Genomic DNA, 16,658 nt, shown 5'->3' with positions numbered 1-16,658 from the left:
AGTGGTATTTCAGAAGAACAAACGGTGCAGGTTCGCGATCGAGCACGTGTCGCGTATCTGCCGCGTGCTGACGCAGCCGCGGTCGCACGCGCTGCTGGTGGGGCTGGGCGGCTCGGGGCGACACTCGCTCACGCGGCTCGCCGCGCACATCAACGAGTACGATCTCTTCCAGGTACCGTTCTGACTGCACATAATTTTAAACTTTAACATAACATAGTGTCAAACGTTTAACACGTACAATCGATAATTAAAAGGACATATATGGAGAACATGCTTTGCCGATATATAAGTGTACGCTACACATGTGATCTCAACTTTAAATCATTCGATATATTCTCGAACATACAATTAAAATATGGTTGATGTTCTAACATGGCTCAATCTTAAATAGCCAGCACACAGATATGTATAAAACCAGCTATCAACTTTTTAGGCATTTTCGTATCTAAAGCTAAATTTTATGATATAATGAACTGCATAAATTCGATTGGTTTTGTCTAGTTTTGATTTATTATATATACACATACACAAATACATATTTTTAGGTGGAAATGAGCCGTACGTACGGCAAAAATGAGTGGCGAGAAGATTTGAAAACGTTGCTGAGAAAATCCAGTACACCCGATTCGCATATGGTCTTCTTGTTTATCGAGTCACAGGTAATTTTATCAGAAGCTATTAAATATTATTCGATAAATTCAATTATTATCAAAATATTAATTTTCGTTGCAGATCAAGGAAGAAGGTTTCTTAGAAGATGTTAATAATATGCTAAATTCGGGAGAAGTGCCTAATATTTTTAGTGCTGATGAGAAAGCCGAACTCTGCGAGAAGATGAGAGTTGTGAGTTGGCTATAATATTTTAGTCGGCAACGTTAATTCTTCCATAGTCCACTGTATTAAGTTTTCAATTAATACTCATAATTTTTACTGCGTTAATTACAGCACAAGTTTCTTTTACATATTTATGGCAATAAGAGAGCTAACAGTTCAGTCGTTAGAAAGTGGTAGAAAGTACAGTTTTAACAAATCTGCGGTCAAAGCTGACTTATTTGTATCTCTTACATTGCCTTCCACAGTCATGGATAGCTTTAGATGTCATATCGAGGAATCATAGGTCAATGGTATACGAATCATTTAATACCTTAATGTAAAATATCCATGAAGAGATTGACTTTGGATGTGGACTGGTGCGTAGATCGACCGGCAGCGCGACAAGTCGGTGCAAACGGACGGCAGCCCGACAGCGCTGTACGCGTACTTCGTGTCGATCGTGCGCGACCAGCTGCACATCGTGCTCGCCATGTCGCCCGCCGGAACCTCACTGCGTACGCGCATCCGCAAGTTCCCCTCGCTCGTCAACTGCTGCACCATTGACTGGTTCCAGGTCTTTATACCAGCCCTAAATTAGTTGAAAATGTTCTTTATATTATGTGTTAGATTTTCGGTTTAACTGGGTTGTTATTTCCTTTCGTGCTACAGTATTTTTTCAATATTCAAAGCATAACTTCTTTATGCTTACTATATTTGATAATTCAAAATGGTCTACGTCTCCATAAAAGCAAAAAAAATGTTACTATTGAATGGAATATTTAAATTATAAATTTTCAAATTCTTGTATAGTTGCAGATTTATTATCATCCACTTAATTCAAATTTTAAACATATTGAAATATTACTAGGAATGGCCACCAGATGCTCTACTGGCTGTGGCAACACGTTTCCTGAAAGACGTGGAACTAACAGACCTAGAGCGCGACACTGCCATCAAACTGTGCCAGGTGTTCCACACCGATACGCAGGAGTTGACCCGTCAGTTCCTGCTTAGGCTTAAGAGATACAATTATGTTACACCCACGGCGTATCTCGAACTTATAAATATGTTCAAGTCACTCTTAGGAAAGAAACGCACGTGAGTTGATTTGCTGTATCCATTTCTAATACCTTATTCTTGAAGTAATTTTTGGTAGCATTGATACATCTTTATTGATAATGAAGTGTTACTTAAATAATATGTAGGTGATACAATGTAATATTTCTCTATTACAATTATACAAAATTGTCCATACAGAGAGTTATTGACAGGAGAAAAGCGATATCTTACCGGTTTAGATCAGTTAGCCATAGCAGCAAAATCAGTAGCGGCACTACAACAAGCATTAGAAGTTCTACAACCGAAATTAGCCGCTGGTGCTGCAGCGGTAGCTGAAACTACGGCTAAAGTAGAGAAGGAAAAAGAAGGAGTAGCTTTGGTAGAAGCTGAAGTACTTATGGACCAAGCAGCTGCAGAGGAACAGGTATATCATGGAGAAGAGTATACAAAGTATCACCACGAAATAAGTAATAGATGCTATATATTTTGACTTACTTACAGTCATGTGATTGAAATATTGATACATATCTAATTTAAGAAACAAATTGCATACTTTAATATTCAACATACAGTATGTAGTCTATACACGTATGCTAACAATTTCTCTTAGAAATACTATGCAATATTTTGTGTATTATTATGCAATAGTGAGTGTGTGTATTAATATGCTAGAGTGCGAAATAAAACACAATTCTGATAAACCCTTGAAATACTTTGTAATTTGAATAGTATTTCAAGGGTTTATCAAAATTGTGTTTTATTTCGCACTCTAGCAAATTGTATATTGCTTTAAGTAGGTCAGAGGTAGCAAATACCTAAAAATATGATATTATCACTATTAGTAGACTTTATGTATCTCCATCAATAAAATTAGCTTCTTTTTGTAGTACTCTATTGTTATTCACTACTTTATTCAGCTTCAGTTAAAATTATTTCTGATCTATAGGCAAAAGAAGCCCAAGGTATAAAAGACGAATGTGACGCCGACTTAGCAGAGGCAATGCCAATCTTGAACTCAGCGCTAGCAGCGCTTGATACACTCACACCGCAAGACATCACATTTATAAAGACTATGAAGAGCCCGCCGAGAGGCATCAAGTTGGTTATGGAGGCCATTTGTATATTGAAGGTATGGAGAATTACTTAGGTAATTTAGAACTGTGTTTATGTCAACATTTAATCCAAGCTATAATCTTAACATTTAATAATTTGTAAGTATTTTAATTACTTAGATCTTCCAATTAAATATTAATTTATCATATTCATCCCTCAAGTTTCTAATTAACCGGATGCTATTTGTTTTGAAGTTTTCTACATTAGCTTAGGCAGACAGGGGAGATGGATAAATTTGCTCTAGGTTATGTTTATCTTTGATAAAGTTTGAGTATTTGCTGTTTGTTCTGTTCGTTTTCATTATGTGTATATGCAGCTTTATATATTATAGACCGATAATATTGTCTGTGTTAGAACATACTATAATTTTACTATTGATTATATTATGTGATACTTATTTTCAAACCTATTTCTAAAGAATAGTTAAATTGATTGATTTGATTGATGGATGTGAAGTTATGTTTACAATGAATGAATGATGACAATAAAAAAAACATTCGTACAGTAATAATATGTATATTGGAATCGACTCCGTTATTTGTAGTTAAGCGTAGAAAGGCTATGAAGACTTAATAGCCTATATAACCTGTATAATTATAAAATAACAATATATACGGTGAATATCCAAAACTACTGCCTGTAGATAATTTATCATACTTGCTTCTTACTTCAATATTCTCCTAACTGGACTTAGGAGAACTATTGTAGTTTGATTATTTGTGCTTGTTGAAATTTTTGTGATAATTTTTTATTTTTCTTATGCTTTTGCAAAAGGATGACCCGGTAAGTTTGTATTTACTAATAGCTTCAACATCTAACATCATAAAGAATAGGTGTAAGTATTGTTTGTAAGTTAAAATTATGTTATAACATTTGAAAACTGTGTGATATCTGGCATATGCAAATTTATACAAAGTATTTCTTAGTACGTTAGCAGCAGTGCGTTACGTTAGCAGGATATTTTTTTTAATAGGTATATTTTTGACACTCTTTGACACACCATACTTTATTATGTCATATAAATTAAAATTGCTATTGAAAAATTTGATGATATTTTAATGTTGTAATATTTGTTAATGCCGAGTCATTAAAAATTAATATTACAAATTTTCGGGATAAACACTTTGGGATATGAAAAATAGATTAAGTCCTATTCTCAGACCTATTGCATATAGGTACACACAAAATTTTATAACAACCGGTCAAGCCGTTTCGCATGAGTTTTATTACAAATGCTGTGACAAGAGACTTGTATATATTAGATTTTAGATATTATTATTAGGCGTAAAGTTTGATAGCTTGGTACGTTGATACTTATTGATACTTGCAGTACCAAGGATACATATCACGTATGAATTTTTTAGACTATAATATTACATTACGAGTACAAGAATCACGACTTGAAAATAACAAATTAGAAAATTCTTTTAATAAGTATTATATATCTACTTATTACTTTGTACTTACTTTATTTAAATCAAAACAGGAAGTAAAACCGGATAAAATTCCAAATCCATCTGGAGTTGGAACTATCGAGGACTACTGGGGACCTTCTAAAAAGCTACTTAACGATATTAAGTTTTTGGAGTCGCTGCAGAACTATGACAAGGATAATATTCCATCACCAGTAATGAAGAAGTTAATGACAACTGTTATGCAAGATGATGGTTTCGTGCCGGAGAAGATCAGAGCTGTATCAGTTGCTGCTGAAGGTAAGAATCTAAACTAATTTTATCTATGTCAAAATTATATCAGTAATGTAACATTTTCTTATGAGTAACGATAAATGATAAAATTACATTATTTATTGGTCAGATGGCATATCTTATATAATGGGATAAAGCATGCAGTTACTTCTAAGACTAATGTAAGATTTCTTTAAAAGGATAATTAATTATCCTTTTTAAAGAAATCTTACTATATAAAGTCTGTCTACATATTATTGATTGTTAAAAGGAGTACGTTCTTAATTCTACTGTTTTGGTGTATGTTCGGCGATATCTATGCCAAAATTGAGTTAATTTTGCAATAGATATAATTTCCTCCTGAATACTGTAATTACGCTAATTTTCTTCAAAATGACAGAAGTAGTTTTTGTGGAACAACATATGAATGCTCGTCGGAGAAAAAATAAATAGAGTCGCCTTCAATATTATACAGTATACCAGGAGATAGAGACTAAAAAATAATGATGTGGTAGGTATGTGCAAATGGGTGATTGCAATGACGAAGTACGATAAAGTGGCAAAGGTGGTAGCCCCTAAAAAGCAACGTTTGGCAGCCGCTCAAACTGTTTACGACAAGGCAATGGCAGCTCTCGCCATTAAACAAGCTCAACTCAGAGAGGTATTTATGATATATGTATTAACTTATATTGTTTACTTAATAATTGATAGATTAAAATCTTTAATCAAGACTATATTCATAATCTATGTCCTTATAATTTATTAAGTTTGAAATAAAAAGATTTAGTCATAGAAATCTGTTTAATGGAAGTTTAAAGCCAGTTTCTTAATAATAAATAAACACTGTCGGAAATAGGTGCAACTTAAACTTGGAAAGTTAGAAGACGCATTAGCTGAGCAGAATCGTCAACAGAAGATGTTAGATGATGAGGTAATGGACTGCAGCAACAAACTAAAGCGAGCTGAGATGCTTATATCTGGACTGGGCGGGGAGAAGACCAGGTGGACGCAGATCGCGAAGAACTTACGCGAGTCATACTACTCTCTTACAGGTATGTGTTATTTTTATGCATCTGCAATAGCAAATATGCTGCCGGACCACCTGGTAAATGAAGAGAATACGGAGGTTTAAAGATTTTAAATTTCAGCATTAGTTTCAAATAATAAAATGTCATTTAACTTATAGATAGTGCTATATAACTGAGAACCTTATTTAAATAAATTTACTCTGAATCTTAATCCGGGACCCGCATTAGAATCTCGAGAAGGTAGTAAGGTACTAAATAGGTCAAAAGGGAATAACTGTTGTTACCTCTGTTACATTTACCGCAGTGTATTTTGATGTCTGTTATATTCTCGTACATTTTTCACTTTTCATTCCCAGTTCTTAAACAAATAAAATATATGTATTTAGACTAATTAGCATAGATCATAATAACATAATAATTATCATCCTATTTCAGGTGACATATTGATTGCAGCTGGTATCATAGCTTATCTTGGACCATTTACAGCTGTATTTAGAAACGGACAGGTTGGTTATTATTATTATATTACACTTAATTTTACTACATGAATGTATTTGAACTACTAATATTTAGTTATTTATAATATTTTCTAGACGATTAAGACAAATACCTTATATTAGTGTTTATCCTCAAGCCAGTTCATATAGAGTAGGCATGTAGGTTTGACCAAATCTTATAGAGCATAAATAGTTACATATTAAATTTGTAAGTTTTTATAACCGTCGTTCCCAGATAATTAAATGCACAGACGTTGTGGTATCCAATTCTTACCTCACAATACACGGACTACATGTAGCGTAGGCTGTGTATTATATATTATTAAAGATATAATTTTAACTGCCGTTTCATTGATAGGTGAAGAAATGGGCTCAAGCGTGTCACGATTGTGGTATCGTATGCACCTTAAACTTCAGTCTGATCAAATCGCTCGGCGAGCCGGTCACCATTCAGCACTGGAACATTGATGGACTACCTTCTGATGATTTTAGTGTTGAGAGCGCGATCATTATTATGTAAGGATTAGAACTATAGTCGAGCATAGTATTCTATTATAATTCATGTGCCAGACATATTAAAATTTTTGCAATGGTACGTTTAATGTGACGGCCTCGGTGGTCTAGCGATTTTGCATACAACGTTGCTTCGCGAGTTCGATTCCTCGCACGATACAAATATTTGTATGTAGTTGTTTGTATAAAAACATTTTTCAATGAAAATATTACAGTTGTATTCATAGATATGATTGTATCGGTCTGGGTGGTCTATATATATATATATATATATATATATATATATATATATATATATATATTATATATGTATTTCCAAATATTATTATTATATTATTAGAACTACATAAAAATAATAATATGGGAACTGTATTATAGTTGGTTTGCTGTGTATATATATAAATTTTGAAGTTTTATCGCGTCTCGTTTTCTTATATGTACACAGTTTACGGAACATTACCTAAGACGGAACTCATGAGGTAGTGTGTGCGTTTGTGAGTGTGTGAGAGAGAGAGTTTATATAACAGAAAGAACGTTTTAATTATTTCTTTTAATAGGACGGCACGCCGTTGGCCACTAATGATTGATCCTCAAGGACAAGCCAACCGTTGGATCAAGAATATGGAGAAACCCAACAACTTGTGCATCGTGCGTATGACACAAGCTGACCTCGGTCGAGTTTTGGAAAATGCTGTGCAATTTGGACAACCGGTAATGACATTGGAGCCATACATAGTTTAGTATTAATCTTTATATGAGTACATCAAATATTTGTAGTGTAGAAGAAAGAAGGGATGTATGTATAAATACATTAAAATTGTGTCAACTTACTAAAGACCAAGATTCTATCTAGTGTACTAATTATACAATATGCCATTACTAATTATAATATTTAAAGCAAAATAGACAGAGTAACTCAGAATAAAGGTAAGAAAGGGTAACAAATATAAACAAATATTTTTTTCAGAATGTCTTATAAATATTGTTTAATACTTTACTCAAACATCGAATTCAAAAATTTTTGTCTTTGTACTTCAAAGTTTCGATTAGAATTAAAAGCTGTGTTGAGATCCTGTTTGTATTTTCAGGTGTTACTTGAAAATGTTTTAGAGGAATTGGATCCAATGTTGGAGCCGCTCCTTCAACAACAAACTTTCCGACAAGGGGGCGCTCTTTGTATTAAGATCGGCGATACTATTGTTGAATACAGCAAAGACTTCAAGTGAGTTTGCTTGTTAATGTTTGTTAAAATAAGTATTTGTAAAACTTTATATTTAAGACATATGGAAACATTACATCGAAAAAGAATATTAAAAAGTTATAATTGATTATTTAAAAGTCTAATCGTATATACATTGAAATTGAACGACGTTTGTTAGGCAGACTAAAACTCAAAAAAGACTGGACCGCGTACGCTTATTTTTGCTGTGAAGTATTTGTTGATGTTCAAAGGTTTCGACGTGAGAAACTATGATGAGTTTTATTTTTTGAAAACAAATTCTTTAATTCTCCACGGTATAAAGTTCGTCTAGTCAAATAGTATTTATTAAAATATTTGAGCCTAAAGAATACGTAATTCTTTGCACATATATCTGTTGTCTAATCACTCTATCCAATGGCAAAAATGGGGCTCCATTAAACTGTTATCAAGTAGGTATCTAAAGAAGTATATTAGACACAGCCATATAATTGCTGATATTTCTTTATTTTCTATAAACGGTTTAAAAACTGAATTATAATTACTGTGCAGATTATATATCAGTACAAAGCTGGCAAATCCACACTACTTGCCTGAAGTAGGGGTACGAGTCACCCTGGTCAACTTCATGCTGGCCAAGGACGGGCTTCAGGCGCAACTTTTAGCGAGGGTCGTAGCTCGGGAGAGGCCCGATCTGCAACAAGCTAAGGCAGACCTTACCACACAGGGAGCCGAACATCGACGACTGTTGCAGGATATAGAGAAGAAGATCCTTAATGTACTCTCTACTTCTGAACACTTGTTGGAAGACGAGGAAGCTGTACAGGTTAATAATTACGTTCGGATTCTAATAGTAATTGATATCAGCATAATTTTTAATGTTCTAATTTTTTTCATCTGATGAAAAGTAGCTATGTCGCGACATCATATGCGTGATTTTTGAAATAACAAAGCTAATTTTACATTTTAGTTTCTTAACTGAATACAATGAAATAATTGTATCATCTACTATCGATTCCTTATGGCAGAATTTAACCCAGCAGTAGATAATATGTAATTATAATTTTTAGACTGAACTTAGACTTAGAGGACTTGAATTAACCTGGCCTAGTTTAAAAAATTAATGCCAATATATGTGTCTGACTGACTTTACGGTAATGTAAACACCTATAACCACACTAAGAGTGGACTCACACTATCAGGTTATACCCGGATGGCCCGTGTGGTGGACAAATTTGATTGGCGCATTGATTGCTACGCCCCACCCTCTTTGGAAATGCGCTAATCGAACGGCGCTGTCCGCACGGAGCTATTCGGACTGTTTTTAATATAAGCACATTCTAATTATCAATGAGAAATTTTATTCAAATATACTGAGCGAAATATGAGTATATTAAATATTACATTCACCATGACATGGATGACCACCACCACTGACAATCCGATTCGCATGGGGCTGTTCGGCCTATACCTAATAATGTGAGTCCATTCCAAGTCAATACCAAATTTAATTCAAACGTACCGAGGAAATTTGAGCATATTAAGTGTTGCATTCATCATGACATAGATAACAATACCTGTGACTATCCTACTAGGGATAACGTCGTGTAGGTAAATGTTTTTTTATACTATGATCGTGGCAAACAAGCATACGGCCATTATTACGTTTAGATCCTGAACTCAGCGAAGGACACGTCGAATGAGATAAAAGAGAAGCAGGAGGTGGCCATGGTAACGGAGAAGGCGATCGATACGGCACGCGACGACTACGTACCCATCGCAGTACATTCCACTAACTTGTTCTTCCTTATTGGTAATGTATATTAATTTTGCAGAGATTAAATCTTACTACCTAATATTATAAACGCAGAATGTTGATTGATGGAATATGGATGATTGTTACGATTGAACACAAAAACAACTGAATGCATTTTAATGAAACTTTACAATTAAATGGCTTATACGTCAGAATAACACATCCTTATTAATATTATTAACTAGCTACTCGCCCCGGCTTCGCCCTGGTGTACATGTATTATATATATAAACCTTTCTCTAGAATCATTCATCTAAAAAAACCGCTTCAAAATCCGTTGCGTAGTTTTAAAGATTTAAGCATACATAGGGACAGACAGCGACTTTATTTTATACTATGTAATAATGATGATGTTAAAGTAACTCCGTCTGAAACAAAAAACTACTGATTAAATACTGAATTAAATGACATGAAACTTGAAACTGTTGATTGATTGATAAACATTCAAGGTTTGTATTTGTTGGATGAAATAGAGAAATAACGAATTTAACCCGAAGGTGTTAGGTGCTTTTTTGAAAAGTCGATTATTTGCTCTTTTTACGCAATTTTATGGGGACTTTTGTAGATCTTTAAGTGAACTCCCAGAATCTATTTAAAGATATCAATCACCTTGGTTAGTTTTTTAACTACACGTTTACGTATATTGACGTTTTTTTTTTATGGGTATGTCCAGCGTCGCTGGCGAACATCGACCCAATGTATCAGTATTCGCTGGGCTGGTTCGAAGGGTTGTTCACGGCGTCCATTGATAACACGGAGAAGGTGGACGATATACCACAACGGCTTACGATACTGCGGGCTTACTTCACGTACTCGCTTTATGCTAACATCTGCCGAAGTCTTTTTGAAAAGGTATCACGCACGTTCTTTTAAATATAATATGGATTCATTAACTATAATCCTTAACGACGACGGTTTCGGTGGTCTAGCAGTTACTATGTATGTATTTATATCAGTTGTTTAGTACCCATGACACTAGCTCTACTTAGTTTATCTATACGGGTAATTTTTCTGCCATATCTCTCACCAAACTAAAACACCGCTTTCAGGGAAGCTATTTGGTTGAAATAAAAAGAAAAATAGTATTAAAAAAAAGAAATAAAGTCATAACTGCATACTGATCTAGTTTCATCCACTGTGTATGTATCAAGGGTTCCTTACTTTTGGCAAATGAGCTTGCAGCTCCTCTAATATCGTAGTCGAAAATATAAATAGGATGGATTATATTTATGTAATATATTATTGTAGGACAAGATGGTGTTCTCGCTGCTGCTAACAATGACGATCATGGTGGCGGAGGGTCAGCTGGAGCAGGCCCATGTGCTGTTCTTGCTGGGCGGCGCGCAGCCACGACACGTGCCGCCCAATCCTGTACCCTTCCTTAGCCCACAGGCCTGGGCGGAGTTTAATGGGTATGTGCACATAGTCTATCACTCATTTAGCAATGTATTAAAGTCTATCTCAAGAAAGAAAGAAAAAATAAGTCTTTCGCAAGAAAAATTAAAAAAAAAAAACATTTTTTTTTATGAATGCGTTAGATTAGAAGTTCAAAAACTAAATCCCGTTTACTGAGAAGTGATACTAGGGTATCACTTGTCAGGTAAACCGTGTTTCTCCCGTGGGACCCACAAGGGGGCAATTCAAAATGGACTCCTTATTAAAATTATGTGGAATGTGAATTTCAGTTTTTAATTATATGTTTTGAAAATTTACTTATTCCTTTTCTAATATTATTACTTTTTCTTGAAAATGGCGCCATATTGAAATGAAATGAAAAACTCTTTATTTTTCTCTCCTTATCCATATATATAAGTCGGATAAAAAGTATTACTATATTTAATAGAATTCTACAGTTAAATGGACATCAGAAACTGTCATAGAAACGAGAATATTCAATTAAATTATGTCAAGAGTCGTTTATCAACGTCGAAGAGTTCTTAATGAGATATTGTACAAAGATGGAAATACGATTTTATTTGTACAGTTCCTCTAGTTAGAAAGAAATTGTTGCTACGTTTGCTACGTTACGCGCTGTCAACCGGAAACCTTTCCCTCAGACCTTTCCAGCTCAATAATTCTCACTCGCTTCAGGAATATGCGCTGCGAAGTAGCTTTACTACGGTTCTCTGTGCATTGCGCTTCACTACTCCAACAGATGCAGTTTCCGAGCGTAAAGTTCGACTACTGCTTTTACCGCTACTGTTCAGTGATCTTTATTGATTTATCAAATACTATTTATCGCCCACGACTTCGTCTGTTTATTTACATAGTCTAAAACGAAGTCCCCGTTGTCTGTACAACACAACAATTTTTAGTTAATACAACGAATTTTAATGCAGATTTCAGCAATAGATTAAGTCATTTAAGAGAGTGGTTTATATGTATACCATACGCATATTATAGTACAGAAAAGCATAGAAATTTATGTATAAATGTAATACGCTATACAGTCACATAATCGATCTTTAGATGTTATTTCATTCTGATCTATTCAGTCATGAAAAGCCAATAAACAAATGGATAGACTTTTGCATTTATGATATTAGTATGGATCGTGAGCGTAATATAAAATAATAATTTTACTCATATATAGTATTTTTAGATAGGAATAATATAGACAATATATTTAATGCCTTACCTGATAACTATGAGTTCGACGAGTTCAATACAGAGTTTTACAATGACGGGATAAATGGTTAGAAAAAATATACTGTACTTGTTGTTACATACTTCCATCCCTTACTCACCCCCTCAAAGATTTTTTTTTAGATATAAGATAGCTTAAGTCGGCCTCTAATACATATTCGGTCTTATTACAAAAAATCTGTTAAAACTCGGACGAAACGTGGTCTAAATGGTCGTGGTTTAAACCATTCCTAAAGTTAATACTTGGAATAAACCTAACATTATTACGAACCCAGATCTAACAGAGGACTACTTAGTACTACAGTTAAATCGTTCATTATGTATTCCATACAGAAATCAGTCACTCATGTCTGTCACCGTACAATTACGTTCCATTTTACCAGAAAACTGAAAAGATCAAAAATAATATTAGTTCAAAGAAAAATGTATAAACTAAAAATAAATTTATTTCTATTTATCTATGTCTTCATTATAACTATTTCATTAATATATAATATTTATTAATGTACTATTAGGCTGAAAATCAGTTTTAAATTATAAGTAGGAGTCCTATACGGAGAAAAGGAACGGCGAGATATTTTTATTGGATCATTCGAATGATGACTATTTCAAAGTTAAATGAGTGAAAAAATAACAATTAACGTCTTTTATATGTTTTTATTGTCGTAAAATTTGCTTTAAATGTTTTTAGTTAATATATTTTTAATTTAGTTAAAATATTTTTCCAAAAACTACAACTAACAATAGAATTTTAAAATGGAGTTTGTATTTTTGCATTTAGACCACTGTTAAACTAGGGGCATCGCAGGTCTAACTTTAGACCATAGACGAATCACGATTTAGAGATAAACTTCATTTTGTAATAAGGAATACATTGGTGAATGGTTTATTACTAGTGCTAAACCAGATTTATCTTTTTGTAATAAGGCCGATTATGTTTATGTAAAATATTAAGAATTATTTAGTCATTTAGTCTTGACTAGCAAATGGACAGACAGACAGTCGCACTTTCATATTTATAATATACAAGTATGGAAGTGTGGTTTTGGTACCTTCACATATACAAATAATTATTTATTCATCTATACATATAAATAAAATTGGAGTGTCTATTTGTATATTGTGTATTGTCATATACAACAAAATAATATTTTTTACAATTTTTGTCTGTCTGTCTGTTTGTTCCTGAAAAGGCTGGACCGATTTTGACGGGACTTTTATTGGCAGGTAGCTGATGAAATAAGGAGTAACTTAGGCTACTTCTGTGTATAGCTATCCAAATATATAAGTAAGGTATAATTTTTTTTGCAATTGGAATGTCATACAAGCTGAGAACTCATAAGGCTCTAATGGCATCATAATAGATCTATAAGCTGTATCATACGCTAGAGACTTGGTGGTGAACCATAGCTAATACAAGTTGTAAACAAGATTTAATTTAATATTCATGTATAACAGTGCTCTATTCAAGCATATAGTGACCACTGTCTACTTGCAAACAGATATCAGTAAGATGCATCTAACCACTAATGCGATTAGGAGCACTACTAACTGGCAACTACGACTTGAAGTTGCAACTCGGCTCGGCAAAGTCCACTATAACAGCAGTAGTTGTTACTAGCAATACTCGAGTTCGATTGGACTAACTTTATATCTCAAGTTTAATACTTAGTTTTCGAACCCGAAATTCAGTTATCCTAGAACTTCCATAAGTTTTATACAATGTAATCACCTAATATATCTGATTTATTAATGAGCATAAGATATTGAAGTACCAAAAAGCACGCAACTCTATCAACATCTAACTTTAATATCGAGAGTTGTCTAAGTACTGTGTTGGAAGTTGAAGGAGAAAAGTTACGAGGGCCTGCCGCTGTATGAGTAGGTACTTGTTATTTTAAGAATTTGTGGTCAAGGAAAACTATTATTGAACAATTTCCAGACAACAAACTTTGTCGAGTAATAATTTACTCATAAATGAATCAAAACCTTCTTATTTCTTGTCTTATAAATAATATAAATACTCTCTTTTCATTGAACATTATGACATCATCCTGATACAAATGTCTTTGAAAAAAAATCGAATGTATTATTTCATTTGCTCTGTCCATCAAGTTATAAATGCAAATGTAAGTGGAACGGTGTAAGCTACTGATAAAGTAGTGGTTAAGAATGACAATGAGAATAAAATTAGTTCAATTAGCTTTTGTTGGAACATGAATAGTAATTGTGCGATTTAGACACTGTACATAGTCGTCCTTGTTCCTGATATACTACAGAGGTTTATTTCAATTTAAAGCATATTGCTGGGATCTGGCTTTTAATACAAAGAACTTCAGTTGATTTTTTCGCCAGTTCATCTAAATTCAACTGTATGACATAATTCCTTGGTATGTTCAGTTAAATACGTGACGTTTGCTACTTTTATGCTCACCTGAATAGTCAGCTTGTTTTCAATCCACTTCAAATCTTAGTCCGAAGAGTACTAAGTGCAAATTAGTTCATCACTCAAAAGAACTTTATTTTAAGAGAAATGCCTATTGAATTCAGGTTAAATGAGATTGAACCATTCCTCGGCATCGTGGAGCACTTTACGTCAAACTTGGCCGCATGGGAGGCGTACTGTGATACTCCTGATCCACACTGCCAGCCGCTACCGGAGCCCTGGAACACCAAGCTGTCTTCATTTGAGGTATATACGTACATATTATTATTATACTATTTATTTGGGATAACAAATGCTTATACATTATTTTACTGATGGAGATATTCAATGGTTAATCAAGCAGTAAATATAATCTTCATCAGTGATCTATTCAATAACATCCTTATACGGATATTTATTCTAACTAGGCAGTTAGAACAATTAAATCTGCTGTTCAATTCGCACTGAGCTCCGTAGACAAAAGATATTTTATAGACTTTTTTATTAGGCTAGCCAGTTTTTATATACTTTTCGTAATTTAAAACATATTTAAGACCCTGAATAATAAAGATTATTAAAAAAATGTTTTACGTATAATAAATTTTAGCTATAGATACTAATATGTATCGAAAGAGACGAAACTAGGTTGTAGTTAATATATAACATTTTTATTCATAAAGATCTATTACATAAGTAAAATCTACGTATTTTAGTTGTGTAAAATGAATGAAGAATATTTAAATGTCAGATTTTTTTAAATATAGAAAATGATGGTGCTACGCTGTATGCGCTTGGATATGATGGTGCCGGCGGTGCAAATGTTCGTTGAAGGTCAGTCATCAAATATTAATTAAATGTATTTTTCGGTCCGTTATATATATATTACTTCAAAGGTTATTTATGGTAACTCAACATGGTAATGTCAAATTCTTTGAAATTCATCAAAAGATTATATTTGCGTTTATTTTTCGACTAAAACTCTGGTTGATTCAATCCGTATTTTTTCTAATTCATGTGAAACTTTAAGCTACATCATGCCTCGTTTGATCTTCTCATAACTTATATTTCACTTCTCTACGAGATTGAAAATGTTTTTGGTTCAAGTAAAAATTGTTGATTATTGTATAAAAAGGAATATTGAGTCTTAATTTAGCCGTATTTACTTGTGAAATATAAAGGCCTGTTTGTTTGTGAAATATAAAGCAATGTAACACAATAGGCAAAATGTTGTTATAGATATAATAACTAATATATCTAAATATGAGTCCCGAATATTTTCAATGGTTAACGAAATTCGCTGTCGTTAACATTCCATAATTGCTTGATGAAGAAAAAATGGGCCGTCAATTTGTGGAGCCGCCACTGTTCGACCTGGCGTCTTCATATGCGGATTCCCACTGCTGCATACCGCTGCTGTTCGTGCTAACACCTGGCTCAGACCCCATGGGCACGCTGCTCAAGTTCGCCGATGACCAGGTCATATCACATAACATTATATTAACGTTGTTCTATTGTAAAGATTTATTAAATAAAGTAAGTGTAATTTGTTATTATAACATTGTAAAAGATTAAATGTAACAAATATAGCTGCATAAAACAGTGACTTTGTGTATCAAGGATTACGACGATATGTTTATGAGAGAAATTATAGAATATCACTTCATTGTAAACAAGTGCCTATGTAGTAAATATAAATTAATTATAGTTGGTGGTTTGTATTCGCACGTTTCAAATTAGAAATGTAAAATTTCAATATTTTTTTAAAAGAGCAACAAGCAAGATTCTTGCTCGTTCTTCTTGTGATGAGAGCTTTCTGAATGAGCGGTAGATTAAAAGAATGATAGCTATGACTATTCAAAAGTGCT

General features: G+C 33.5%; 1 protein-coding gene across 1 annotated transcript in view; it reads left to right on the top strand.

Moving 5' to 3' along the window:
* Positions 1–16,658, top strand: part of LOC131844893 (dynein axonemal heavy chain 7) — a 62,915-nt gene that overhangs the window by 33,595 nt on the left and 12,662 nt on the right. The window contains exons 43-63 of the mRNA XM_059193879.1: positions 31–172; positions 546–659; positions 733–843; positions 1,199–1,387; positions 1,682–1,911; positions 2,071–2,296; positions 2,819–3,001; positions 4,472–4,697; positions 5,186–5,331; positions 5,527–5,722; positions 6,134–6,204; positions 6,554–6,711; positions 7,266–7,419; positions 7,797–7,930; positions 8,459–8,732; positions 9,578–9,719; positions 10,396–10,574; positions 10,971–11,134; positions 14,919–15,060; positions 15,558–15,624; positions 16,124–16,269. Coding sequence (XP_059049862.1) covers positions 31–172; positions 546–659; positions 733–843; positions 1,199–1,387; positions 1,682–1,911; positions 2,071–2,296; positions 2,819–3,001; positions 4,472–4,697; positions 5,186–5,331; positions 5,527–5,722; positions 6,134–6,204; positions 6,554–6,711; positions 7,266–7,419; positions 7,797–7,930; positions 8,459–8,732; positions 9,578–9,719; positions 10,396–10,574; positions 10,971–11,134; positions 14,919–15,060; positions 15,558–15,624; positions 16,124–16,269 — 3,394 coding nt within the window. The remainder of the gene's footprint in view (positions 1–30; positions 173–545; positions 660–732; positions 844–1,198; positions 1,388–1,681; positions 1,912–2,070; positions 2,297–2,818; positions 3,002–4,471; positions 4,698–5,185; positions 5,332–5,526; positions 5,723–6,133; positions 6,205–6,553; positions 6,712–7,265; positions 7,420–7,796; positions 7,931–8,458; positions 8,733–9,577; positions 9,720–10,395; positions 10,575–10,970; positions 11,135–14,918; positions 15,061–15,557; positions 15,625–16,123; positions 16,270–16,658) is intronic.

The sequence above is a fragment of the Achroia grisella genome, unplaced genomic scaffold (genome assembly GCF_030625045.1).
Source record: "Achroia grisella isolate CSIRO2021 unplaced genomic scaffold, CSIRO_AGI_Agris_v1 utg4223, whole genome shotgun sequence".
Classification (NCBI taxonomy): Eukaryota; Metazoa; Arthropoda; class Insecta; order Lepidoptera; family Pyralidae; genus Achroia; species Achroia grisella.
This window is presented reverse-complemented; position numbering and strand designations above follow the sequence as displayed.